The sequence below is a fragment of the Salvelinus fontinalis genome, unplaced genomic scaffold, assembly GCF_029448725.1.
Source record: "Salvelinus fontinalis isolate EN_2023a unplaced genomic scaffold, ASM2944872v1 scaffold_0462, whole genome shotgun sequence".
NCBI classification, from domain to species: Eukaryota; Metazoa; Chordata; class Actinopteri; order Salmoniformes; family Salmonidae; genus Salvelinus; species Salvelinus fontinalis.
This window is the reverse complement of record NW_026600671.1, coordinates 569-28,002: the sequence shown is the minus strand read 5'-3', so window position 1 is coordinate 28,002 and position 27,434 is coordinate 569. Positions and strand designations below refer to the sequence as shown.

Below are 27,434 nucleotides of genomic sequence, written 5' to 3'. Positions count from 1 at the left end.
CAACCCTCTCTCTGTCTCTCTGCTTTGTCTCTCTCTCTCTAAACTCTCTCTCTGTCTCTCTGCTTTGTCTCTCTGTCAACCCTCTCTCCATCCCTCTGCTTTGTCCCTCTTTCTGTCTCTCTCTGCTTTGTCTCTCTCTCTCAACCCTCTCTCTGTCCCTCTGCTTTGTCTCTCTCTCTCAACCCTCTCTCTGTCTCTCAGCATTCTCTTTCTCTCAACCCTCTCTCTGTCTCTCTGCTTGTCTCTCTCAACCCTCTCTCTGTCTCTGCTTTGTCTCTCTCTCTAAACTCTCTCTCTGTCTCTCTGCTTTGTCTCTCTGTCAACCCTCTCTCCATCCCTCTGCTTTGTACCTCTTTCTGTCTCTCTCTGCTTTGTCTCTCTCTCACAACTCTCTTTCTGTCTCTCTGCTTAGTCTCTCTCTCTCAACACTCTATCCGTCTCTCTGCTTTGTCTCTCTCTCAACTCTCTCTCTGTCTCTGCTTTGTCTCTCTCTCAACCCTCTCTCCGTCTATCTGCTTTTTCTCTCCCTCAACCCTCTCTCCATCCTTCTGCTTTGTCCCTCTTTCTGTCTCTCTCTGCTTTGTCTCTCTCTCACAACTCTCTTTCTGTCTCTCTGCTTAGTCTCTCTCTCTCAACACTCTATCCGTCTCTCTGCTTTGTCTCTCTCTCAAATATCTCTCTGTCTCTCTGCTTTGTCTCTCTCTCAACCCTCTCTCTGTCTCTCTGCTTTGTCTCTCTCTCAACCCTCTCTCTATCTCTCTGCTTTGTCTCCCTCAACCCTCTCGCTGTTTCTCTGCTTTGTCTCTCTCTCAACCGTATCTATGTCTCTCTGCTTTGTCTCTCTCTCAACCCTCTCTCTGTCTCTCTGCTTTGTCTCTCTCTCTCAACCCTCTCTCTGTCCCTCTGCTTTGTCTCTCTCTCTCAACCCTCTCTCTGTCTCTCAGCATTCTCTTTCTCTCAACCCTCTCTCTGTCTCTCTGCTTGTCTCTCTCTCAACCCTCTCTCTGTCTCTCTGCTTTGTCTCTCTCTCTAAACTCTCTCTCTGTCTCTCTGCTTTGTCTCTCTGTCAACCCTCTCTCCATCCCTCTGCTTTGTCCCTCTTTCTGTCTCTCTCTGCTTTGTCTCTCTCTCACAACTCTCTGTCTCTCTGCTTAGTCTCTCTCTCTCAACACTCTATCCGTCTCTCTGCTTTGTCTCTCTCTCAACTCTCTCTCTGTCTCTGCTTTGTCTCTCTCTCAACCCTCTCTCCGTCTATCTGCTTTTTCTCTCCCTCAACCCTCTCTCCATCCTTCTGCTTTGTCCCTCTTTCTGTCTCTCTCTGCTTTGTCTCTCTCTCACAACTCTCTTTCTGTCTCTCTGCTTAGTCTCTCTCTCTCAACACTCTATCCGTCTCTCTGCTTTGTCTCTCTCTCAACTATCTCTCTGTCTCTCTGCTTTGTCTCTCTCTCAACCCTCTCTCTGTCTCTCTGCTTTGTCTCTCTCTCAACCCTCTCTCTATCTCTCTGCTTTGTCTCCCTCAACCCTCTCGCTGTTTCTCTGCTTTGTCTCTCTCTCAACCGCATCTATGTCTCTCTGCTTTGTCTCTCTCTCAACCATCTCTCTATCTCTCTGCTTTGTCTCTCCCTCAACCCTCTCTCTGTCTCTCTGCTTTGTCTCTCTCTCAACCCTCTCTCTGTCTCTCTGCTTTGTCTCTCTCTCAACTCTCTCTCTCTGTCTCTCTGCTTTGTCTCTCTCTCAACCCTCTCTCTGTCTCTCTGCTTTGTCTCTCTCTCAACCCTCTCTCTGTCTCTCTGCTTTCTCTCTCTCTCAACGCTCTCTCTCTCTCTGCTTTGTCTCTCTCTCAACACTCTATCTGTCTCTCTGCTTTCTCTCTCTCTCAACCCTCTCTCTCTCTCTGTTTTCTCTCTCTCTCAACTCTCTCTCTGTCTCTGCTTTGTCTCTCTCTCAACCCTCTCTCCGTCTATCTGCTTTGTCTCTCCCTCAACCCTCTCTCTGTCTCTCTGCTTTGTCTCTCTCTCAACAAACTCTCTTTCTTTCTATCTGCTTTGTCTCTCCCTCAACCCTCTCTCTCTCTCTCTGCTTTGTCTCTCTCTCTCAACCCTCTCTCTGTCTCTCTGCTTTCTCTCTCTCTCAACCCTCTCTCTGTCTCTCTGCTTGTCTCTCTCTCAACCCTCTCTCTGTCTCTCTGCTTTGTCTCTCTCTCTCAACTCTCTCTCTGTCTCTCTGCTTTGTCTCACTCTCAACCCTCTCTCTGTCTCTCTGCTTTGTCTCTCTCTCTACTCTCTCTCTGTCTCTGCTTTGTCTCTCTCTCAACCCTCTCTCTGTCTATCTGATTAGTCTCTCTCTCAACCCTCTCTATGTCTATCTGCTTTGTCTCTCTCTCAACACTCTATCTGTCTCTCTGCTTTGTCTCTCTCTCAACGCTCTATCTGTCTCTCTGCTTTGTCTCTCTCTCAACTCTCTCTCTGTCTCTGCTTTGTCTCTCTCTCAACCCTCTCTCTGTCTATCTGCTTCATCTATCTCTCTCTCATCCCTCTCTCTGTCTCTGCTTTGTCTCTCTCTCAACTCTCTCTCTGTCTCTGCTTTGTCTCTCTCTCAACCCTCTAACTGTCTCTCTGCTTTGTCTCTCTCTCAACCCTCTCTGTCTCTCTGCTTTGTCTCTCTCTCTCAACCCTCTCTCTGTCTCTCTGCTGTCTCTCTCTCAACTCTCTCTCTGTCTCTCTGCTTTGTCTCTCTCTCAACTCTCTCTCTGTCTCTCTGCTTTGTCTCTCTCTCTCAACCCTCTCTCTCTCTGCTTTGTCTCTCTCTCAACCCTCTCTCTGTCTCTCTGCTCTGTCTCTCTCTCACCTCTCTCTCTGTCTCTCTGCTTTGTCTCTCCCTCAACCCTCTCTCTGTCTCTCTGCTTTGTCTTTCTCTCAACCAACTCTCTTTCTTTCTATCTGCTTTGTCTCTCCCTCAACCCTCTCTCTCTTTCTCTGCTTTGTCTCTCTCTCAACCCTCTCTCTGTCTCTCTGCTTAGTCTCTCTCTCAACCCTCTCTCTGTCTCTCTGCTTTGTCTCTCTCTCAACCCTCCCTTTGTCCCTCTGCTTTGTCTCTCTCTCTCAACCCTCTCTCTGTCTCTCAGCATTCTCTCTCTCTCAACCCTCTCTCTGTCTCTCTGCTTGTCTCTCTTTCAACCCTCTCTCTGTCTCTCTGCTTTGTCTCTCTCTCAACCCTCTCTCTGTCTCTCTGCTTAGTCTCTCTCTCAACCCTCTCTCTGTCTCTCTGCTTTGTCTCTCTCTCAACCCTCCCTTTGTCCCTCTGCTTTGTCTCTCTCTCTCAACCCTCTCTCTGTCTCTCAGCATTCTCTCTCTCTCAACCCTCTCTCTGTCTCTCTGCTTGTCTCTCTCTCAACCCTCTCTCTGTCTCTCTGCTTTGTCTCTCTCTCTAAACTCTCTCTCTGTCTCTCTGCTTTGTCTCTCCCTCAACCCTCTCTCTCTCTCTGCTTTGTCTCTCTCTCTCAACCCTCTCTCTGTCTCTCTGCTTTCTCTCTCTCTCAACCCTCTCTCTGTCTCTCTGCTTGTCTCTCTCTCAACCCTCTCTCTGTCTCTCTGCTTTGTCTCTCTCTCTCAACTCTCTCTCTGTCTCTCTGCTTTGTCTCACTCTCAACCCTCTCTCTGTCTCTCTGCTTTGTCTCTCTCTCTACTCTCTCTCTGTCTCTCTGCTTTGTCTCTCTCTCAACCCTCTCTCTGTCTATCTGATTAGTCTCTCTCTCAACCCTCTCTATGTCTATCTGCTTTGTCTCTCTCTCAACACTCTATCTGTCTCTCTGCTTTGTCTCTCTCTCAACGCTCTATCTGTCTCTCTGCTTTGTCTCTCTCTCAACCCTCTCTCTGTCTATCTGCTTCATCTATCTCTCTCTCATCCCTCTCTCTGTCTCTGCTTTGTCTCTCTCTCAACTCTCTCTCTGTCTCTGCTTTGTCTCTCTCTCAACCCTCTAACTGTCTCTCTGCTTTGTCTCTCTCTCAACCCTCTCTGTCTCTCTGCTTTGTCTCTCTCTCTCAACCCTCTCTCTGTCTCTCTGCTTAGTCTCTCTCTCAACTCTCTCTCTGTCTCTCTGCTTTGTCTCTCTCTCAACTCTCTCTCTGTCTCTCTGCTTTGTGTCTCTCTCTCAACCCTCTCTCTCTCTGCTTTGTCTCTCTCTCAACCCTCTCTCTGTCTCTCTGCTCTGTCTCTCTCTCACCTCTCTCTCTGTCTCTCTGCTTTGTCTCTCCCTCAACCCTCTCTCTGTCTCTCTGCTTTGTCTTTCTCTTAACCAACTCTCTTTCTTTCTATCTGCTTTGTCTCTCCCTCAACCCTCTCTCTCTTTCTCTGCTTTGTCTCTCTCTCAACCCTCTCTCTGTCTCTCTGCTTAGTCTCTCTCTCAACCCTCTCTCTGTCTCTCTGCTTTGTCTCTCTCTCAACCCTCCCTTTGTCCCTCTGCTTTGTCTCTCTCTCTCAACCCTCTCTCTGTCTCTCAGCATTCTCTCTCTCTCAACCCTCTCTCTGTCTCTCTGCTTGTCTCTCTCTCAACCCTCTCTCTGTCTCTCTGCTTTGTCTCTCTCTCTAAACTCTCTCTCTGTCTCTCTGCTTTGTCTCTCTCTCAACCCTCTCTCTGTCTCTCTGCTTTGTCTCTCTCTCTAAACTCTCTCTCTGTCTCTCTGCTTAGTCTCTCTCTCTCAACACTCTATCCGTCTCTCTGCTTTGTCTCTCTCTCAAATATCTCTCTGTCTCTCTGCTTTGTCTCTCTCTCAACCCTCTCTCTGTCTCTCGGCTTTGTCTCTCTCTCAACCCTCTCTCTATCTCTCTGCTTTGTCTCCCTCAACCCTCTCGCTGTCTCTCTGCTTTGTCTCTCTCTCAACCCTCTCTCTGTCTCTCTGCTTTGTCTCTCTCTCAACCCTCTCTCTATCTCTCTGCTTTGTCTCTCCCTCAACACTCTCTCTGTCACTCTGATTTGTCTCTCTCTCAACCCTCTCTCTGTCTCTCTGCTTTGTCTCTCTCTCAACTCTCTCTCTCTGTCTCTCTGCTTTGTCTCTCTCTCAACCCTCTCTCTGTCTCTCTGCTTTGTCTCTCTCTCAACGCTCTCTCTGTCTCTCTGCTTTCTCTCTCTCTCAACCCTCTCTCTCTCTCTGCTTTGTCTCTCTCTCAACACTCTATCCGTCTCTCTGCTTTGTCTCTCTCTCAACTCTCTCTCTGTCTCTGCTTTGTATCTCTCTCAACCCTCTCTCTGTCTATCTGCTTTGTCTCTCTCTCTCAACCAACTCTCTTTCTTTCTATCTGCTTTGTCTCTCCCTCAACCCTCTCTCTCTCTCTGCTTTGTCTCTCTCTCAACCCTCTCTCTGTCTCTCTGCTTAGACTCTCTCTCAACCCTCTCTCTGTCTCTCTGCTTTGTCTCTCTCTCTCAACCCTCTATCTGTCCCTCTGCTTTGTCTCTCTCTCTCAACCCTCTCTCTCTCTGCTTTGTCTCTCTCTCAACCCTCTGTCTGTCTCTCTGCTTTGTCTCTCCCTCAACCCTCTCTCTCTCTCTGCTTTGTCTCTCTCTCAACTCTCTCTCTCTCTGCTTTGTCTCTCTCTCAACTCTTTCTCTGTCTCTCTGCTTTGTCTCTCCCTCAACCCTCTCTCTGTCTCTCTGCTTTTTCTCTCTCTCTACCAACTCTCTTTCTTTCTATCTGCTTTGTCTCTCCCTCAACCCTCTCTCTCTCTCTGCTTTGTCTCTTTCTCAACCCTCTCTCTGTCTCTCTGCTTAGTCTCTCTCTCTCAACCCTCTCTCTGTCTCTCTGCTTTGTCTCTCTCTCTCAACCCTCTCTTTGTCCCTCTGCTTTGTCTCTCTCTCTCAACCCTCTCTCTGTCTCTCAGCATTTTCTCTCTCTCAACCCTCTCTCTGTCTCTCTGCTTGTCTCTCTCTCAACCCTCTCTCTGTCTCTCTGCTTTGTCTCTCTCTCTAAACTCTCTCTCTGTCTCTCTGCTTTGTCTCTCTGTCAACCCTCTCTCCATCCCTCTGCTTTGTCCCTCTTTCTGTCTCTCTCTGCTTTGTCTCTCTCTCACAACTCTCTTTCTGTCTCTCTGCTTAGTCTCTCTCTCTCAACACTCTATCCGCCTCTCTGCTTTGTCTCTCTCTCAACTATCTCTCTGTCTCTCTGCTTTGTCTCTCTCTCAACCCTCTCTCTGTCTCTCGGCTTTGTCTCTCTCTCAACCCTCTCTCTATCTCTCTGCTTTGTCTCCCTCAACCCTCTCGCTGTCTCTCTGCTTTGTCTCTCTCTCAACCCTCTCTCTGTCTCTCTGCTTTGTCTCTCTCTCAACCCTCTCTCTATCTCTCTGCTTTGTCTCTCCCTCAACCCTCTCTCTGTCTCTCTGCTTTGTCTCTCTCTCAACCGTCTCTCTGTCTCTCTGCTTTGTCTCTCTCTCAACTCTCTCTCTCTGTCTCTCTGCTTTGTCTCTCTCTCAACCCTCTCTCTGTCTCTCTGCTTTGTCTCTCTATCAACCCTCTCTCTGTCTCTCTGCTTTCTCTCTCTCTCAACCCTCTCTCTCTCTCTGCTTTGTCTCTCTCTCAACTCTCTCTCTGTCTGGCTTTGTATCTCTCTCAACCCTCTCTCTGTCTATCTGCTTTGTCTCTCTCTCAACCAACTCTCTTTCTTTCTATCTGCTGTGTCTCTCCCTCAACCCTCTCTCTCTCTCTGCTTTGTCTCTCTCTCAACCCTCTCTCTGTCTCTCTGCTTAGTCTCTCTCTCAACCCTCTCTCTGTCTCTCTGCTTTGTCTCTCTCTCTCAACCCTCTCTCTGTCCCTCTGCTTTGTCTCTCTCTCTCAACCCTCTCTCTGTCTCTCTGCTTTCTCTCTCTCTCAACCCTCTCTCTGTCTCTCTGCTTGTCTCTCTCTCAACCCTCTCTCTGTCTCTCTGCTTTGTCTCTCTCTCTCAACTCTCTCTCTGTCTCTCTGCTTTGTCTCTCTCTCAACCCTCTCTCTGTCTCTCTGCTTTGTCTCTCTCTCAACTCTCTCTCTGTCTCTGCTTTGTCTCTCTCTCAACCCTCTCTCTGTCTATCTGCTTAGTCTCTCTCTCAACCCTCTCTCTGTCTATCTGCTTTGTCTCTCTCTCAACACTCTATCTGTCTCTCTGCTTTGTCTCTCTCTCAACGCTCTATCTGTCTCTCTGTTTTGTCTCTATCTGTCTCTCTGTCTCTGCTTTGTCTCTCTCTCAACCCTCTCTGTCTCTCTGCTTTGTCTCTCTCTCTCAACCCTCTCTCTGTCTCTCTGCTTAGTCTCTCTCTCAACTCTCTCTCTGTCTCTCTGCTTTGTCTCTCTCTCAACTCTCTCTCTGTCTCTCTGCTTTGTCTCTCTCTCTCTCAACCCTCTCTCTCTCTCTGCTTTATCTCTCTCTCAACCCTCTCTCTGTCTCTCTGCTTTGTCTCTCTCTCAACCCTCTCTCTGTCTCTCTGCTTTGTCTCTCTCTCAACTCTCTCTCTGTCTCTGCTTTGTCTCTCTCTCAACTCTCTCTCTGTCTATCTGCTTTGTCTCTCCCTCAACCCTCTCTCTGTCTCTCTGCTTTGTCTCTCTCTCAACCAACTCACCTTTCTTTCTATCTGCTTTGTCTCTCTCTCAACCCTCTCTCTCTCTCTGCTTTGTCTCTCTCTCAACCCTCTCCCTGTCTCTCTGCTTTGTCTCTCTCTCAACCCTCTCTCTGTCTATCTGCTTTGTCTCTCCCTCAACCCTCTCTCTGTCTCTCTGCTTTGTCTCTCTCTCAACCCTCTCTCTGTCTATCTGCTTTGTCTCTCTCTCAACACTCTATCTGTCTCTCTGCTTTCTCTCTCTCTCAACCCTCTCTCTCTCTCTGTCTTTGTCTCTCTCTCAACCCTCTCTCCGTCTATCTGCTTTGTCTCTCCCTCAACCCTCTCTCTGTCTCTCTGCTTTGTCTCTCTCTCAACAAACTCTCTTTCTTTCTATCTGCTTTGTCTCTCCCTCAACCCTCTCTCTCTCTCTGCTTTGTCTCTCTCTCTCAACCCTCTCTCTGTCTCTCTGCTTTCTCTCTCTCTCAACCCTCTCTCTGTCTCTCTGCTTGTCTCTCTCTCAACCCACTCTCTGTCTCTCTGCTTTGTCTCTCTCTCTCAACTCTCTCTCTGTCTCTCTGCTTTGTCTCACTCTCAACCCTCTCTCTGTCTCTCTGCTTTGTCTCTCTCTCAACTCTCTCTCTGTGTCTGCTTTGTCTCTCTCTCAACCCTCTCTCTGTCTATCTGCTTAGTCTCTCTCTCAACCCTCTCTCTGTCTATCTGCTTTGTCTCTCTCTCAACACTCTATCTGTCTCTCTGCTTTGTCTCTCTCTCAACGCTCTATCTGTCTCTCTGCTTTGTCTCTCTCTCAACTCTCTCTCTGTCTCTGCTTTGTCTCTCTCTCAACCCTCTCTCTGTCTATCTGCTTCATCTATCTCTCTCTCATCCCTCTCTCTGTCTCTGCTTTGTCTCTCTCTCAACTCTCTCTCTGTCTCTGCTTTGTCTCTCTCTCAACCCTCTATCTGTCTCTCTGCTTTGTCTCTCTCTCAACCCTCTCTGTCTCTCTGCTTTGTCTCTCTCTCTCAACCCTCTCTCTGTCTCTCTGCTTAGTCTCTCTCTCAACTCGCTCTCTCTCTCTGCTTTGTCTCTCTCTCCACCCTCTCTCTGTCTCTCTGCTTTGTCTCTCTCTCAACCCTCTCTCTTTCTCTCTGCTTTGTCTCTCTCTCAACTCTCTCTCTCTCTCTGCTTAGTCTCTCTCTCAACTCTCTATCTGTCTCTCTGCTTTGTCTCTCTCTCAACCCTCTCTCTGTCTCTCTGCTTAGTCTCTCTCTCAACTCTCTCTCTGTCTCTCTGCTTTGTCTCTCTCTCAACTCTCTCTCTGTCTCTCTGCTTTGTCTCTCTCTCTCTCAACCCTCTCTCTCTCTCTGCTTTGTCTCTCTCTCAACCCTCTCTCTGTCTCTCTGCTTTGTCTCTCTCTCAACCCTCTCTCTGTCTCTCTGCTTTGTCTCTCTCTCAACTCTCTCTCTGTCTCTGCTTTGTCTCTCTCTCAACCCTCTCTCTGTCTATCTGCTTTGTCTCTCCCTCAACCCTCTCTCTGTCTCTCTGCTTTGTCTCTCTCTCAACCAACTCTCTTTCTTTCTATCTGCTTTGTCTCTCCCTCAACCCTCTCTCTCTCTCTGCTTTGTCTCTCTCTCAACCCTCTCTCTGTCTCTCTGCTTTGTCTCTCTCTCTTAACCAACTCTCTTTCTTTCTATCTGCTTTGTCTCCCTCAACCCTCTCTCTCTCTCTGCTTTGTCTCTCTCTCAACCCTCTCTCTGTCTCTCTGCTTAGTCTCTCTCTCAACCCTCTCTCTGTCTCTCTGCTTTGTCTCTCTCTCTCAACCCTCTCTCTGTCCCTCTGCTTTGTCTCTCTCTCTCAACCCTCTCTCTGTCTCTCAGCATTCTCTCTCTCTCAACCCTCTCTCTGTCTCTCTGCTTGTCTCTCTCTCAACCCTCTCTCTGTCTCTCTGCTTTGTCTCTCTCTCTAAACTCTCTCTCTGTCTCTCTGCTTTGTCTCTCTGTCAACCCTCTCTCCATTCCTCTGCTTTGTCCCTCTTTCTGTCTCTCTCTGCTTTGTCTCTCTCTCACAACTCTCTTTCTGTCTCTCTGCTTAGTCTCTCTCTCTCTCAACACTCTATCCGTCTCTCTGCTTTGTCTCTCTCTCAACTATCTCTCTGTCTCTCTGCTTTGTCTCTCTCTCAACCCTCTCTCTGTCTCTCTGCTTTGTCTCTCTCTCAACCCTCTCTCTATCTCTCTGCTTTGTCTCCCTCAACCCTCTCGCTGTCTCTCTGCTTTGTCTCTCTCTCAACCCTCTCCCTATCTCTCTGCTTTGTCTCTCCCTAAACCCTCTCTCTGTCTCTCTGCTTAGTCTCTCTCTCTCAACCCTCTCTCTGTCTCTCTGCTTTGTCTCTCTCTCAACCCTCTCTCTGTCTCTCTGCTTTGTCTCTCTCTCTCAACCCTCTCTCTGTCCCTCTGCTTTGTCTCTCTCTCAACCCTCTCTCTGTCTCTCTGCTTTTTCTCTCTCTCAACCCTCTCTCTGTCTCTCTGCTTTGTCTCTCTCTCTAAACCCTCTCTCTGTCTCTCTGATTGATCTCTCTATCAATCCGCTCTCCGTCTCTCTGCTTTGTCTTTTCACAACCTTCTCTCTCTCTCTGCTTTGTCTCTCTCCCTCAAACCTCTCTCTGTCTCTCTGCTTTGTCTCTCTCTCTCAACCCTCTCTCTGTCTCTCTGCTTTTTCTCTCTCTCTCAACCCTCTCTCTGTCTCTCTGCTTTGTCTCTCTCTCAACCCTCTCTCTGTCTCTCTGCTTTGTCTCTCTCTCTCAACCCTCTCTCTGTCTCTCTGCTTTGTCTCTCTCTCAACCCTCTCTCTGTCTCTCTGCTTTGTCTCTCTCTCAACCCTCTCTCTATCTCTCTGCTTTGTCTCTCTCTCAACACTCTATCCGTCTCTCTGCTTTGTCTCTCTATCAACCCTCTCTCTGCCTCTGCTTTGTCTTTCTATCAACCCTCTCTCTGCCTCTGCTTTGTCTCTCTCTCTGTCTCTCTGCTTTGTCTCTCTCTCAAACCTCTCTCTGTCTCTTCTTTGTCTCTCTATCAACCCTCTCTCTGCCTCTCTGCTTTGTATATCTGCTTTGTCAATCTCTCAACCTTCTTTCTGTCTCTCTGCTTTGTCCAGCTCTAAACCCTCTCTGTCTCTCTGCTTTGTATCTCTATCAATCCTCTCTGTCTCTCTCTCATCTCTCTGTCTGTCTCTCAGCATTGTCTCTCTCACTCAACTCTCTTTTTTTCTCTCTACTTTGTCTCTCTGTCTCTCTGATTTGTCCCTCTCTAAACCCTCTCTCTGTATTTCTGCTTTGTATCTCTCTCAATCCTCTCTGTCTCTCTCTCATCTCTCTGTCTGTCTCTCAGCATTGTCTCTCTCACTCAACTCTCTTTTTTTCTCTCTACTTTGTCTCTCTGTCTCTCTGATTTGTCCCTCTCTAAACCCTCTCTCTGTATTTCTGCGTTGTCTCTCTCTCTCAACCCTCTCTCTGTCTCTCTCCCTTAACCCTCTCTTTCTGTCACTCTCTCTCAACCCTCTCTTTTTTCTGCTTTGTATCCCTCTCAATCCTCTCTCTGTCTCTCTGCTTTCTTTTCCCAACCCTCTCTTTGTGTCTGCTTTGTCTCTCTCTCAATCCTCTCTCCGTTTCTCTGCTTTGTCTCTCTCTCAACCCTCTCTCTGTCTCTCTGCTTTTTCAATTTCTCAAGCCTCTTTCTGTCGCTCTGCTTTGTCTCTCTCTCACAACCTTCTCTCAAGTCTCTCTCTGTCTCTCTGCTTTGTCTCTCTTTCAGCACTCTCTCCGTCTCTCTGCTTTGTCTTTCTCAACTTTCTCTCTCAACTTTCTCTCAACTTTCTTTCTGCACTCTCTCCGTCTCTCTCTTTGTCTCTCTTCCTTAATCTCTCTCTCAACACTCTATCCGTCTCTCTGCTTTTTCTCGCCCTCAACTTTCTCTCTGTTTCTGCTTTGTCTCTCTCTCGAACCTCTCTCTTTCTCTCCGATTTGTCTCTCTCTCAACTCTCTCTCTGTTTCTGGTTAGTCTCTCTCTCCACTCTCTCTGTCTCTCTCTCAAACCTCTCACTGTATCTTTGCTTTGTCTCTCTCTCAACCCTCTCTCTTTCTATCTGCTTTGTCTCTCTTTCTCAACTCTCTCTCTGGTTTGTCTCTCACTCAACCCTCTCTCTGTCTCTCTGATTTGTCTCTCTCTTAACCATCTCTCATCCTCTCTGATTTGTCTCTCTGCTTTGTCTCTCTCTCAACCTTGTCTGTCGTTGCTTTGTCTCTCTCTCAACCCTCTCTCTGTCTCTCTGCTTTGTCTCTCTCAACAATGTCTGTCTTTGCTTTGTCTCTCTCTCGAACCTCTCTCTTTCTCTCCGATTTGTCTCTCTCTCAACTCTCTCTCTGTTTCTGGTTAGTCTCTCTCTCCACTCTCTCTGTCTCTCTCTCAAACCTCTCACTGTATCTTTGCTTTGTCTCTCTCTCAACCCTCTCTCTTTCTATCTGCTTTGTCTCTCTTTCTCAACTCTCTCTCTGGTTTGTCTCTCTCTCAACCCTCTCTCTGTCTCTCTGATTTGTCTCTCTCTTAACCATCTCTCATCCTCTCTGATTTGTCTCTCTGCTTTGTCTCTCTCTCAACCTTGTCTGTCGTTGCTTTGTCTCTCTCTCAACCCTCTCTCTGTCTCTCTGCTTTGTCTCTCTCAACAATGTCTGTCTTTGCTTTGTCTCTCTCTCAACCCTCTCTCTGTCTCTCTGCTTTGTCTCTCTCACAACCCTCTGTCTGTCTCTCTTCCTTGTTCTCTCTCTCAACTCTCTCTCTGTCCTTCTTCCTTGTTCTCTCTCTCAACCCTCTCTATGTTTTGTCTCTCTGCTTTGTCTCTTAACCCTCTAACTGTTTCTCTGCTTTGACTCTATCTCTCCCTCTCTCTGTATCTCTGCTTTGTCTCTCTCTCAACCTTCTTTCTGTCTCTGCTTTGTCCCGCTTTCAACCCTCTCTCTGTCTCTCTGCTTTGTCTCTGCCTCAACCCTATCTGTCTCTTTGCTTTGTCTCTCTCTCTCAACCCTCTCTCTTTCTCTCTGCTTTGTCTCTCCCTCAAACCCCTATCTGTCTCTTTGCTTTGTCGCTCCCTCAAACCGCTCTCTCTCTCTCTGCTTTGTCTCTCTCTCTGTCTCTCTGCTTTCTCTCTCTCAATACTATCGCTGTCTCTCTGCTTTGTCTCTCTCTCTGTCTCTCTGCTTTCTCTCTCTCAATACTATCGCTGTCTCTCTGCTTTGTCTCTCTCTCAACTCTCTCTGATTTGTCTCTCCCTCAACCCTATCTCTGTCTCTCTCTCAAACCTATCTCTGTCTATCTGCTTTGTCTCTCTCTCAACCCTCTGTCTGTCTCTCTGCTTTGTCTCTCTCTTAAAACTCTCTCTGCCTCTCTGCTTTGTCTCTCTCACAACCTTATCTGTCTCTCTGCTTTGACTCTCCCTCAAATCTCTCTCTGTCTCTGCTTTGTCTCTCTCTTAACCCTCTCTCTTTCTCTCTGCTTTGTCTCTCTCTTAACCCTCTCTCTGTCTCTCTGCTTTGTCTCTCGTTTAACCCTCTCTCTGTCTCTCTGTTTTGTCCGTCTCTCAACCCTCTCTCTTCATCTCTGCTTTTTCTCTCCTTTTTCCCTCCTACCATCTAATTACAGTGCTCCCTTGCTCTCTTCTCCATCCTTCTTTAATTTGATCTGCCTCTCCCTCCCTCCCTCAATCCCTCCATTTGTCCATCTCTCTGACAGAGTCCTGATGGTGACATGGATGACAGCAGTACTCTTGACCTGAGTGTGAGCCGGGGGCAGCCGGGGGGTCCGGAGGGGAGTGGCACGGTGCTGACCCCCCTGCAGCCCATGTCCACCCAGCGCCAGGCCCTGCTCAACAGCAGCCGCTGCTACCAGATGAGTGAGGCCGACTGCTGGGACCTGCCCGTGGACTACACCAAGATCAAGCGCATCACCGACGACGATCACAAAGAGGTATGGGGAAGGACCGCAGCATTATGGGTATTGTATTCATTTTTTTTTATTTTTTGTGTTCAATATTCAAATCTATTGAACAGAGTGGTGCTGTATTTTATTTCAATGTTCTCTTACAGTGGAGACACAATTCAAAGATGGTTTATGCAGAACATATTTTACTCCCTGTGAGCGTTCAATATTCCTGATTGAGCCATAGACAGAACACAGATAATCATAGCCGCGGGAAGTAGGGGTGCTGAGGGTGCTGCAGCACCCCTGAAAAATCTGAATAAAAAAATATTTGTTCACTAAAGTAGTGCACTGGGCCTTTTCTAGTATTAGCGGACTGATATAGATGTCTGTAGCTCGGGCAACAACAAAACATACCAGCACCTATGCTTTGGCAAAAAAGCTAGTTGTATAATTAGGAACAGAATCCTGCAAGATTCAAATGTTGGAATTGTAATAGTTGTTACCTTGTCCCTTTCTCTGTGATGTCATTCTAATGGAATCCAGAAAGAACAAACCCCTGTCTCTTTCTCTGTGATGTCATTCTAATGGAATCCAGAAAGAACAAACCCCTGTCTCTTTCTCTGTGATGTCATTCTAATGGAATCCAGAAAGAACAAACCCCTGTCTCTTTCTCTGTGATGTCTTTCTAATGGAATCCAGAAAGAACAAACCCCTGTCTCTTTCTCTGTGATGTCATTCTAATGGAATCCAGAAAGAACAAACCCCTGTCTCTTTCTCTGTGATGTCTTTCTAATGGAATCCAGAAAGAACAAACCCCTGTCCCTTTCTCTGTGATGTCATTCTAATGGAATCCAGAAAGAACAAACCCCTGTCTCTTTCTCTGTGATGTCTTTCTAATGGAATCCAGAAAGAACAAACCCCTGTCTCTTTCTCTGTGATGTCATTCTAATGGAATCCAGAAAGAACAAACCCCTGTCTCTTTCTCTGTGATGTCTTTCTAATGGAATCCAGAAAGAACAAAACCCTGTCCTTTTCTCTGTGATGTCATTCTAATGGAATCCAGAAAGAACAAAACCCTGTCCTTTTCTCTGTGATGTCATTCTAATGGAATCCAGAAAGAACAAAACCCTGTCCTCAAACATTTACATCAAAAGATGGAAAGCTATGAGCAAAGACACAAAACATCCACATGAAGTTAAATAGTTTTCTTGATCAAGTAACATGAAAACAACCACTTTTTGTGCATCTTTACAAACCACTTAGCGTACATTATTGTATTGTACATAGGCTGGTCATCTAGGTTTGTAGACGTTCCGTCACCATGCAGAAAAACAATGCAAAATCAAGTACATTCAGACACCAAGTGGTTAGTGATGATGTGGTGATGTGATGATGTGGTGATGTGGTGAGGTGGTGATGTGATGATGTGGTGATGTGATGATGTGATGATGTGATGATGTGGTGATGTGATGATGTGGTGATGTGGTGATGTGATGATGTGGTGATGTGATGATGTGATGATGTGATGATGTGGTGATGTGGTGATGTGATGATGTGGTGATGTGATGATGTGATGATGTGGTGATGTGATGATGTGGTGATGTGATGATGTGGTGATGTGATGATGTGATGATGTGGTGATGTGGTGATGTGGTGATGTGGTGAGGTGGTGATGTGGTGATGTGGTGATGTGATGATGTGATGATGTGATGATGTGGTGATGTGATGATGTGGTGATGTGGTGATGTGATGATGTGATGATGTGGTGATGTGATGATGTGATGATGTGGTGATGTGGTGATGTGATGATGTGGTGATGTGGTGATGTGATGATGTGGTGATGTGGTGATGTGATGATGTGGTGATGTGATGATGTGATGATGTGGTGATGTGATGATGTGGTGATGTGATGATGTGGTGATGTGGTGATGTGGTGATGTGATGATGTGGTGATGTGGTGATGTGGTGATGATGTGATGATGTGATGATGTGATGATGTGATGATGTGATGATGTGGTGATGTGATGATGTGGTGATGTGATGATGTGGTGATGTGATGATGTGGTGATGTGATGATGTGGTGATGTGATGATGTGGTGATGTGATGATGTGATGATGTGGTGATGTGATGTGATGATGTGGTGATGTGATGATGTGATGATGTGGTGATGTGATGATGTGATGATGTGGTGATGTGATGTGATGATGTGGTGAGGTGATGATGTAGTGATGTGGTGATGTGGTGATGTGATGATGTGATGATGTGGTGATGTGATGATGTGGTGATGTGATGATGTGATGATGTAATGATGTGGTGATGTGATGATGTGGTGATGTGATGATGTGGTGATGTGGTGATGTGATGATGTGATGATGTGGTGATGTGATGTGATGATGTGGTGAGGTGATGATGTAGTGATGTGGTGATGTGGTGATGTGATGATGTGATGATGTGGTGATGTGATGATGTGGTGATGTGATGATGTGATGATGTGGTGATGTGATGATGTGGTGATGTGGTGATGTGGTGATGTGATGATGTGGTGATGTGGTGATGATGTGATGATGTGGTGATGTGGTGATGTGATGATGTGGTGATGTGGTGATGTGGTGATGATGTGATGATGTGATGATGTGGTGATGTGGTGATGTGGTGATGATGTGGTGATGATGTGGTGATGATGTTTTGATGTGATGATGTGGATCAGTTGGTGGAGCATGGTGCGTCCAATGCTATGGTTGTTGGTTGGTTGTTGGTTGGTTGGTTCTTGGTTCTTGGTTTGAATCCCATGGGGGACTAGTATGATAATGTATGCACTCACTACTGTAAGTTGCTCTGGATAAGAGTGTCTACTGGAATGGAAAAGGAATGAATAGATCATTTCAGTCTTCACATAGGAATGAGTTACATTTGCAAAGTATTTCAAGAAACTGGAAAACATATATCAAGCAAGTATTTTTTTATTCCACAAGTATTATTAGATTAACTGTTTTGTACAGATACTTCTCAGACTCAAGATACAAATGCTGGTAAAACATTCAAATACATTTAATTTAGTTTACATTTTTCCCGGAACTAGTGCACTGGGCCTTTGCTAGTCCTGTATGAGCGGCCCAATATAGACGTCTTCAGAGCAGGGACATTTTTTTCTGCAAAAACATCGCAGCACCCCCACCCCCAAACTACTTCCCACGGCTATGCAGGTAATGCTGATTTGACTTGGCTCACCCAGGGGAAAGGGAGGGGGTATCCAGTATCCACTGATAGTCTTTCAGTGACATCTAGTGGATTCTGCTGGTACTGCATTGACTTAATGGGTGAATCTCAATTGTTTTTCCTTTATTCCTCACACCCTGCTTCTCAAGACACAGAGCAGAAGATGAGGTCCCTTCCCTCGGAGAGGCAGGGAAGGAAAGAAGAGATGAGGAATCAAGGAAATACAATTGAGATTCCCCCAATGAATCAGTGAAGCGCCCTATTGTGGATTCATGGTTGGTGAGATCACAGGAGGTTGTTGGCACCTTCATTGGGGAGGATGGGCTCGTGGTAATGAATGGAGCGGAATTCATGGAATGGTATCAAATACATCAAAATACATGGTTTCCATGTGTTTGATGCCATTCCATTCACCCCGTTCCAGCCATTATTATGAGACATCCTCCCCTCAGCAGCCTCCTGTGGGGAGATACATTGAGGATCAGCAGCATTATATGATTAATTGCTGGTAGATCATCTTTACACCTTGTACTCTGAATCTCTGATATTACACAAAGCAAACCAAGCAGTACATTTATACATTTGCAGTGTCTGATTAAAACGATTGAAGTTGAGGGGTTTAATCGTAAGAGTTATTGGGCTTGCTAATTGAGCATGGATTAAACAATTCCAGTATTTTGTATTTGTATTTATTATGGATCCCGATTAGCAGCTACTCTTCCTGGGGTCCAGCAAAATGAAGGCAGTTTTTACAAGTGGAGCATGAGTACACAGATTAAGAGGAGAGGGTTTCTTTGGGATAATTGCTTTATAAATATAAGTAATAGGATCTGCTGAGTAATTTTAAAAAATTGGGATGTGAGATGTGCATATGAATTATAATCATGCAATGAAACAAATCATATAGGACGTGCAATATGAATCTCTGTTCTCCATTGTGACATGATGTAGTCTTCTTTTCTTTCATCCCTCCACCAGGAGGAGGACCTGGACCCGTTCCAGGACCTTCTAGATGAGCATCACTACGGAGGGGACGTGACCATGCCCAGCCCAAAACACAAGTACGCCCCCTGCAAGGAGGGCAAGGAGGAGCTCATCACGTAAATCCAAAACAAGCTTATTTCCTCATCACCTCGTTCCTACTTTACAGCCTTTATACCTTTACCTAGTGATCATTTTCCTCATCACCTCGTTCCTACTTTACAGCCTTTATACCTTTACCTAGTGATCATTTTCCTCATCACCTCGTTCCTACTTTACAGCCTTTATACCTTTACCTAGTGATCATTTTCCTCATCTAATGTTATCACTGTGTGTAATCTAATGCTATCATTGTTTGTAATCTAATGGTATCATTGTGTGTAATCTAATGTTATCACTGTGTGTAATCTAATGTTATCATTGTGTGTAATCTAATGTCATCATTGTGTGTAATCTAATGTTATCCATGTGTGTAATCTAATGTCATCATTGTGTGTAATCTAATGTCATCACTGTGTGTAATCTAATGTTATCACTGTGTGTAATCTAATGTCATCATTGTGTGTAATCTAATTTCATCACTGTGTGTAATCTAATGTCATCACTGTGTGTAATCTAATGTTATCATTGTGTGTAATCTAATGTTATCATTGTGTGTAATCTAATGTTATCCATGTGTGTAATCTAATGTCATCATTGTGTGTAATCTAATGTTATCATTGTGTGTAATCTAATGTCATCATTGTGTGTAATCTAATTTCATCACTGTGTGTAATCTAATGTTATCATTCTGTGTAATTTAAATCAGGGGCGCAACTTTGGTTTTAGAAGTGGGGGGGATATAATTATTATAATTATATTCTTTATCCAGTCAGATTAACACTCCAAACAGCTTACCCGACCGCATGGTCCTAAAGCACACCGTAGCCTCGTTTTGTATCACATTCCATTGATAAAACTGGGGGGAACAAAAATGCAATTTCAGAATGTGGGGGGGACATGTCCCTCCGTCCCCAGTGAAAGTTGCGCCCCTGAATCTAATGTCATCCTTGTGTGTTTGTGTGTTCTCTAGTCTCTCCAGCTACCAGCTAGCTGACAAAAGCATCTGCAGTATGATGATGACCAATGCGCAAGACCTCAAGTAAGCAGAACCTTATTCCTTCAATGTCTCTGATATACAGTAGACCTTTATATTTTATTCTCTAGTTTCACAGCAGACCAATAGCCTGATAGTGTCGATGCTGTCAGCTTTGGTATTACCCTGTCCCCTGTAGTCACGCTCTTTGTCCCCTCTCTGTCCCAGGTGTCCCACTCCAGGATGTGACGGGTCTGGACACATCACTGGGAACTACGCCTCGCACAGGAGGTAGCTTGCACACCATCATAATGACAAAAAGACACGCAGTACATTCAGCAGCCCCCAACACCTCAGATTGTAGTGCAGGGCGAGGCTAGTATATACATATACACTACCGTTCAAAAATTTGGGGTCAGTTAGAAATGTCCTTGTTTTTGAAAGAAAAGCACTTTTTTTGTCCATTAAAATAACATCCAATTGATCATAAATAGAGCTGGAAATGGCTGTTTTTTTTATGGAATATCTACATACAGTGGGGGAAAAAAGTATTTAGTCAGCCACCAATTGTGCAAGTTCTCCCACTTAAAAAGATGAGAGAGGCCTGTAATTTTCATCATAGGTACACTTCAACTATGACAGACAAAATGATTTTAAAAAATCCAGAAAATCACATTGAGGATTTTTTATGAATTTCTTTACAAATTATGGTGGAAAATAAGTATTTGGTCACCTACAAACAAGCAAGATTTCTGTCTCTCACAGACCTGTAACGTCTTCTTTAAGACTCCTCTGTCCTCCACTTGTTACCTGTATTAATGGCACCTGTTTGAACTTGTTATCAGTATAAAAGACACCTGTCCACAACCTCAAACAGTCACACTCCAAACTCCAATATGGCCAAGACCAAAGAGCTGTCAAAGGACACCAGAAACAAATTTGTAGACCTGCACCAGGCTGGGAAGACTGAATCTGCAATAGGTAAGCAGCTTGGTTTGACGAAATCAACTGTGGGAGCAATTATTAGGAAATGGAAGGCATACAAGACCACTGATAATCTCCCTCGATCTGGGGCTCCACGCAAGATCTCACCCCGTGGGGTCAAAATGATCACAAGAACGGTGAGCAAATATCCCAGAACCACACGGGGGGACCTAGTGAATGACCTGCAGAGAGCTGGGACCAAAGTAACAAAGCCTACCATCAGTAACACACTACGCCGCCAGGGACTCAAATCCTGCAGTGCCAGACATGTCCCCCTGCTTAAGCCAGTACATGTCCAGGCCCATCTGAAGTTTGCTAGAGAGCATTTGGATGATCCAGAAGAAGATTGGGAGAATGTCATATGGTCAGATGAAACCAAAATAGAACTTTTTGGTAAAAACTCAACTCGTCGTGTTTGGAGGACAAAGAATGCTGAATTGCATCCAAAGAACACCATACCTACTGTGAAGCATGGGAGTGGAAACATCATGCTTTGGGGCTGTTTTTCTGCAAAGGGAGCAGGACGACTGATCCATGTAAAGGAAAGAATGAATGGGGCCATGTATCGTGAGATTTTGAGTGAAAACCTCCTTCCATCAGCAAGGGCATTGAAGATGTAACGTGGCTGGGTCTTTCAGCATGACAATGATCCCCAACACACCGCCCGGGCAATGAAGGAGTGGCTTCGTAAGAAGCATTTCAAGGTCCTGGAGTGGCCTAGCCAGTCTCCAGATCTCAACCCCATATAAAATCTTTGGAGGGAGTTGAAAGTCTGTGTTGCCCAACAACAGCCCCAAAACATTACTGCTCTAGAGGAGATATGCATGGAGGAATGGGCCAAAATACCAGCAACAGTGTGTGAACCTTGTGAAGACTTACAGAAAACGTTTGACCTCTGTCATTGCCAACAAAGGGTATATAACAAAGTATTGAGATAAACTTTTGTTATTGACCAAATACTTATTTTCCACCATCATTTGCAAATAAATTCATAAAAAATCCTACAATGTGATTTTCTGGATTTTTTTCCCTCATTTTGTCTGTCATAGTTGAAGTGTACCTATGATGAAAATTACAGGCCTCTCTCATCTTTTTAAGTGGGAGAACTTGCACAATTGGTGGCTGACTAAATACTTTTTTGCCCCACTGTAGGTGTACAGAGGCCTATTATCAGCAACCGTCATTCCTGTGTTCCAATGGCACGTTGTGTTAGCTAATCCAAGTTTATCATTTTAAAAGGCTAATTGATCATTAAAAAAACCTTTTGCAATTATGTTAGCACAGCTGAAAACCGTTGTCCTGATTAAAGAAGCAATAAAACTGGTCTTCTTTAGACTAGTTGAGTATCTGTATAATCAGCATTTGTGGGTTTGATTACAGGCTCAAAATGGCCAGAATCAAAAATCTTTCTTATGAAACTCGTCAGTCTATTCTTGTTCAGAGAAATGAAGGCTATTCCAAGCGAGAAATTTCCAAGAAACTGAAGATCTCGTACAACGCTGTGTACTACTCCCTTCAGAGAACAGCGCAAACTGCCTATAACCAGAATAGAAAGAGGAGTAGGAGGCCCCAGTGCACAACTGAGCAAGAGGACAAGTACATCTAGTTTGAGAACACCAGTCTCAATGTCAACAGTGAAGAGGCGACCCCGGGATGCTGGCCTTCTAGGCAGAGTTCCTCTGTCCAGTGTCTGTGTTCTTTTGCCCAGTCTGAGATATGGCTTTTTCTTTCAACTCTGCCTAGATGGCCAGCATAGTCTTCACTGTTGACATTGAGACTGGTGTTTTGCGGGTACTATTTTATGAAGCTGCCTGTTGAGGACTTGTGAGGTGTCTGTTTTTCGAACTAGACACTCTAATGTACTTATCCTCTTGCTCAGTTGTGCACTGGGGCCTCCCACTCCTCTTTCTATTCTGGTTAGAGCCAGTTTGCGTTGTTCTGTGAAGGGAGTAGTACACAGCGTTTTACGCCCATGTTGACTCCAATGCTTCCCACAGTTGTGTCAAGTTGGCTGGATGTCCTTTGGATGGTGGACCATTCTTGATACCAACAGGAAACTGTTGAGCGTGAAAAACCCAGCAGCGTTGCAGTTCTTGACACACTCGAACCGGTGCACCTGGCACCTACTACCATACCCCGTTCAAAGGCACATAAATATTTAGTCTTGCCCATCCACACATTGAGTGGCGCACATACACACTCCATGTCTTAATGCTTAAACATCCTTCTTTAACCTGTCTCCTCCCCTTCATCTACACTGGTTGAAGAGGATTTAAGAGGTGACATCAATAAGGGATCATAGCTTTCACCTGGTCAGTCTGCTACAGTATGTCATGGATGTCCTAATGTTTTGTACACTAAGTGTACAGTATATGACATATTTGTATACCTGACAGCTGGATTGGTGTGTGGATTGTTTAGACTTATCTGTTTTCAGTTCCACTAAGCTCTGATAGTAATTTATAACTGTCTATAAATGTCTTTGTATAGACCCTTTTCCGTACACGACACACTGACGTCATGCATAGATGCGCGCAACTCTTGTCGGCAGTGAAAAAGCCACCGCCATCTGTGCCCATTCAACATCGCCTAGATTACATTTTTTATTACTTCTAATAAAATGGGCTTCTCATACGCTTACAATTAGGTTTTGATTTTTGCTTTAACAGTCGCTTAGATTACATTTGGTTGTGATCTTTGCAAAATATCTATTTTGGATGCAGCAGTTCTTAGCTAGAATGCTAAAGCTCATCGATATAGGCTGTAGCAAAAGCTAGCCAAAGAGCCATTTTACTGGTTGAAGTGGTAAGTATAATGCAGCTGACTTGTGATGATGACACAGACATTATATTAAGCAGGGCATTCATACAAGCCTTAAAATACAATTACAATCCAAAAGGAGTGTGAAATTCACTCATAAGCAACATCTAAATAGAGGCTTTTTTTGCTGGCGGTCTATAAGAACTCCCCCTTCAAATCACATTTGATTGGTCACATACACATATTTAGCAATGTTATTGTGGGTGTAGCAAAATGCTTGTGTTTCTAGCTCCAACAGTGCAGCAATATCTAACAATTCACAACAATACACACAAATCTAAAAGTAAAAGAATGTAATTAAGAAACATATAAATATTAGGATGAGCAATGTCGGAATGGCATTGACTAAAATACAGTAGAATAGCTCCAACTTGCAAGCATCGCCCTCTTGACACAGAAAGGGGTCTATAGGCTACATGGTTTGTCTTGAAATCATCTGAAACTGACTTTACAGATTCTGAGAAGTGATGAACTCCACATGCACTGACGTTGTAATCATACTCTTAAGATGGTAGTGAACTGCACAAGACCTTTCCCCTCTAGTCTGTCAGGCTGTCCACGGGCCAAGAAGAGCGGGATCAAGATACTGCACAGCAAGGAGGACAAGGACGACCAGGAGCCAATCAGGTGTGGCTTTGGAATGGATGGATAGTGTATCGTATCTTGTTAATTTGTCATATTCTCGAAGCCATAGTCCTTTATTTCACCTCATATTTCCCTACAGCCAGGGTGGTACACGTGGTGAGTACAGTACTGTAAGATTATCTTTCAGATACTTCTGGCATTTGGTAAAGTATTGCCATAAAATTAAGTGAATATTACCCTGCCGCGAATCATCTATTACCTTGCCGCGAATCACCCAATCACCCAATCTCTGCAAAACTGTTGCTGTTGCTGCCACCTCTATCCCTGCGAGGTTCACTGGATCTACAGTATCATCATCATTAACATGTCAATCCTAATTAACACTGATCTCCCCACTGCCGGGGTGGAGCGGTCCCCAGACACGCTGTGCTCATTCTAAATCAGCCAAAATGTCACTCTGAAGGACATACCAATGTAAAACCACGGGTAAATGTTATAACCTGGGGGATGGTTTTTATTAGAGTAGCTAATATTTTTCTAGTAATTTCACTGTGAATCACAGTTAGCAGGTGCAGGTGAGATTAGCGAGGTTGTGACCCCTCCTTTCCCCAGGTGTCCCGTCCCAGGCTGTGACGGACAGGGTCATGTGACGGGGAAGTACGCGTCCCACCGCAGCGCGTCAGGCTGCCCCCTGGCGGCCAAACGGCAGAAGGACGGCTACGTTAACGGCTCCCAGTTTGCCTGGAAGTCCGGGAAGACAGATGGCATGTCGTGCCCAACCCCGGGCTGCGATGGATCGGGACATGTCAGTGGGAGCTTCCTGACACATCGGAGGTGGGTGCGGCTCTGCACGGCTGTGATGTACACAAGCAACTGTGTATAAATGTAATCAAGTACCAGATCAAGAATGTAAATGATGTGCTTGAGACCAGCGTTGGAGTCATGTCATGTGATTTTATTCACCAGTCTCTCCGGCTGTCCCCGTGCCACCTCTGCCATGAAGAAAGCTAGAATGACTGGAGTTGAAATGTTGACAATCAAGCAACGGGCAAGTAAAGGTAAGCTAACGCTCTAATACCAGCAGGAACCCTTGACTAGGCCACTAGCTGGTTACCTCAACAAATATTCAAGCTTAATCTAATCTTAAATTCTATTTCATGTTTCCTTTCTTCTAGGAATAGAAAAAGATGAGGAAATCAAACAGCTGGATGAAGAAATCAAAGATCTAAACGAATCGAACAATCAAGTGGAATCAGACATGATTAAACTTAGGACACAAGTAAGATTCATTCATTATTCATTTGAGATTCATTCATTATTATTTATTATTTATTATAGGGTAGTAAGTAATGCTGAGTTTGGGCAAATTTTGAAAAAGGTTGCTGGATTAAAGCTTAGACGTTGATGTTTCAACCCCCCAAGTAACTGCGATACGAAAACGGCATGCATATTAGGAAGTGCCTCAGTGTCAGTCAAACCCTCTTGTCAAACTGAATATCACAGTGCTTCATCTAAATACAATGTCTTTTTCCCCTTTCCCAGATCACCACTATGGAGACTAACCTGAAGTCCATAGAGGACGAGAACAAAGTGATTGAGCAGCAGAATGACTCCCTACTGCACGAGCTAGCCAACCTCAGCCACTCTCTCATCAACAGCTTAGCTAATATCCAGCTCCCACATATGGTACGTACCAACACAACCTGGCACAACCTGGCACAACCTGGCCTATAACAGTTACTGTCAGACAAGCACTGTGTCAACTAATGATCTAAGCTGCATTTACATTTTCTGGATAAGCACTTTGTGACATCTGAGCTGGATAAGCACTTTGTGACATCTGAGCTGGATAAGCACTTTGTGACATCTGAGCTGGATAAGCACTTTGTGACATCTGAGCTGGATAAGCACTTTGTGACATCTGAGCTGGATAAGCACTTTGTGACATCTGAGCTGGATAAGCACTTTGTGACATCTGAGCTGGATAAGCACTTTGTGACATCTGAGCTGGATAAGCACTTTGTGACATCTGAGCTGGATTAGCACTTTGTGACATCTGAGCTGGACAAGAACTTTGTGACATCTGAGCTGGATAAGCACTTTGTGACATCTGAGCTGGATAAGCACTTTTTGACATCTGAGCTGGATAAGCACTTTTTGACATCTGCTGATGTAAAAGGGGCTTTATAAATACATTTGATTTCATTTAATTTAGTGGACACTCTTATCCAGAGCAACAGTTAGTGCATTCATCTTAAGATAGCTAGGTGGGATAACCACATATCACAGTCATACTAAGTACACTTCTCCTCAGTAAAGTAGCTATCAGCAGAGTCAGAGCTACTAAGGTGGGGGGATGCCATAGAAATAAAGAAAAGGGTTACGGGGAATAGGATGTGGGGTTAGGGGTTAGGGAATAAAGAGTTAGTAGATGGTACACTTGAGAGCATGCCAATTTCATGTTCCATAATTGGAAGTGTGTTGAAACCACTGAGTGGTTGAAACCCAGGGCCATTTGTATTTGATTAGTCAATGATTAGTCAATGTATCCGAGTTAAAAAAAGACATGGTCATATCATGATATCGGCTTATTCCACTCATTCTACCAAATTGGATATGTTTATTACCATAGTGATTGTTTGCTGATGCCTGAAATGGAACACTTGAAACATATGAAAATATACATGTTATGTAATGCTGTAAAAATCATTGCCAAGAGTAACTGACATAAGGGCAGATTCCAATGACATAGTTGGGTTTCCTCATCTGCTTCTTTCTGTTTGTCACTTATTTTCTCAGCTGTTCATGGGCTTCTGTGCTACAACACTTCCCTTACAGACTAGTAATTACTAATGCCCCCCCCCCCCCCCCCCCCGCTGCCTTGTTGTGTCATGTGCCTGTATTATCCAATAACACCTCTTGTGTATGAAGACGAACAGGGCTGATTGGATACTGCCTGATCTAAAAGGCACCAAAGTTGCTTATTAATAACTGAAATCCCTCCCTCTGAATATGACTCCCTGTTCGCCACCGATTCCCGCAAGGGGATCACGTTTTATTACGGTTATAACGCATTTTGCTAGTGTGGAGCCATATCCGTTTGTGCCTTAGCTAACTGATATAGTCATTGTTATGCCAAACGTCATGATATGACAACAACTATTAGCAAGATAGCACAAAAAGATCTGCGACCAGGCTAGAATGTTGCTCCTTTTTGTACAGCAGGCTAATAGAATTCTATCTCTATTCTCTTCACACCTCTTCCTGTAGAAACCGATGCCACAGAAAGAGGCCCCAGTTAAACATAGCTGCTGTTTACAGATGCCCCACAGAGTAAGAGATTCCATTTCATAGTCTAATTATTATCCTTTAATTCTGCACTATCATCACCCTCCTCCCTTTAGTGTTCCTCCTATACTCGTGAACACTCTGTGTATGCATCACAATTATCCATACATGTTGCTGCGTTATACTATGATTCAAGTGTCCCATGACATAAGGCAGTGGTCATGTTGGAGTAACACAACAAGCCATATTTAAACTGTATTATAACCCAGTTACAGGACCAAGTTTGTTCAGCCCACTATTGCATAATTCAATGTCTCTTTGTCTTCTCTTGTTACATTGTGTCTTCCTCTCTGAGAAATGGCTTCCACAACTCCCACGTTACATTAGCTCATTTATGTATGTAATGTCATCATTTCCACTGCATAAGCTAAGCATCAAACATCCATCCATTCCATGAGATGATCAAAAAAATCTACACTGACTAGGGATGGTTTGGAGTTGCATTAGATGAACTGTACCGTACATATGACTATGGAAATTGTCAGATTTTATTAATTTGATTAAGTATTGTATATACACACTTAGTACAACCCAACCACACTGTGTTAGTATAACCCCACTATACTGTGTTAGTACAACCCCACTATACTGTGTTAGTACAACCCCATTATACTGTGTTAGTACAACCCCATTATACTGTGTTAGTACAACCTCACTATACTGTGTTAGTACAACCCCACTATACTGTGTTAGTACAACCCCATTATACTGTGTTAGTACAACCTCACTATACTGTGTTAGTACAACCCCACTATACTGTGTTAGTACAACCCCACTATACTGTGTTAGTACAACCCCACTATACTGTGTTAGTACAACCTCACTATACTGTGCTAGTACAACCCCACTATACTGTGTTAGTACAACCTCACTATACTGTGTTAGTACAACCCACCATGCT

At 44.8% G+C, this 27,434-nt stretch overlaps 1 protein-coding gene across 9 annotated transcripts in view; it reads left to right on the top strand.

The window, feature by feature from the left end:
* Window positions 1-27,150, top strand: part of LOC129846163 (myelin transcription factor 1-like protein) — a 132,222-nt gene extending 105,072 nt beyond the window's left edge. For 2 of the 9 annotated variants that reach the window (XM_055914124.1, XM_055914116.1), the window contains exons 12-21: window positions 13,335-13,568; window positions 17,692-17,840; window positions 18,794-18,862; window positions 19,025-19,087; window positions 23,129-23,227; window positions 23,798-24,019; window positions 24,152-24,243; window positions 24,361-24,464; window positions 24,728-24,871; window positions 26,456-27,147. In XM_055914124.1, coding sequence (XP_055770099.1) covers window positions 13,335-13,568; window positions 17,692-17,840; window positions 18,794-18,862; window positions 19,025-19,087; window positions 23,129-23,227; window positions 23,798-24,019; window positions 24,152-24,243; window positions 24,361-24,464; window positions 24,728-24,871; window positions 26,456-26,539 — 1,260 coding nt within the window. In that variant the 3' untranslated portion in view covers window positions 26,540-27,147. Of the gene's footprint in view, window positions 1-13,334; window positions 13,596-17,691; window positions 17,841-18,793; window positions 18,863-19,024; window positions 19,088-23,128; window positions 23,228-23,797; window positions 24,020-24,151; window positions 24,244-24,360; window positions 24,465-24,727; window positions 24,872-26,455 lie in introns of all 9 variants that reach the window. The other 7 variants (XM_055914117.1, XM_055914118.1, XM_055914120.1 and 4 more) reach the window with 7 other exon arrangements.
* Window positions 27,151-27,434: the final 284 nt, after the last annotated feature.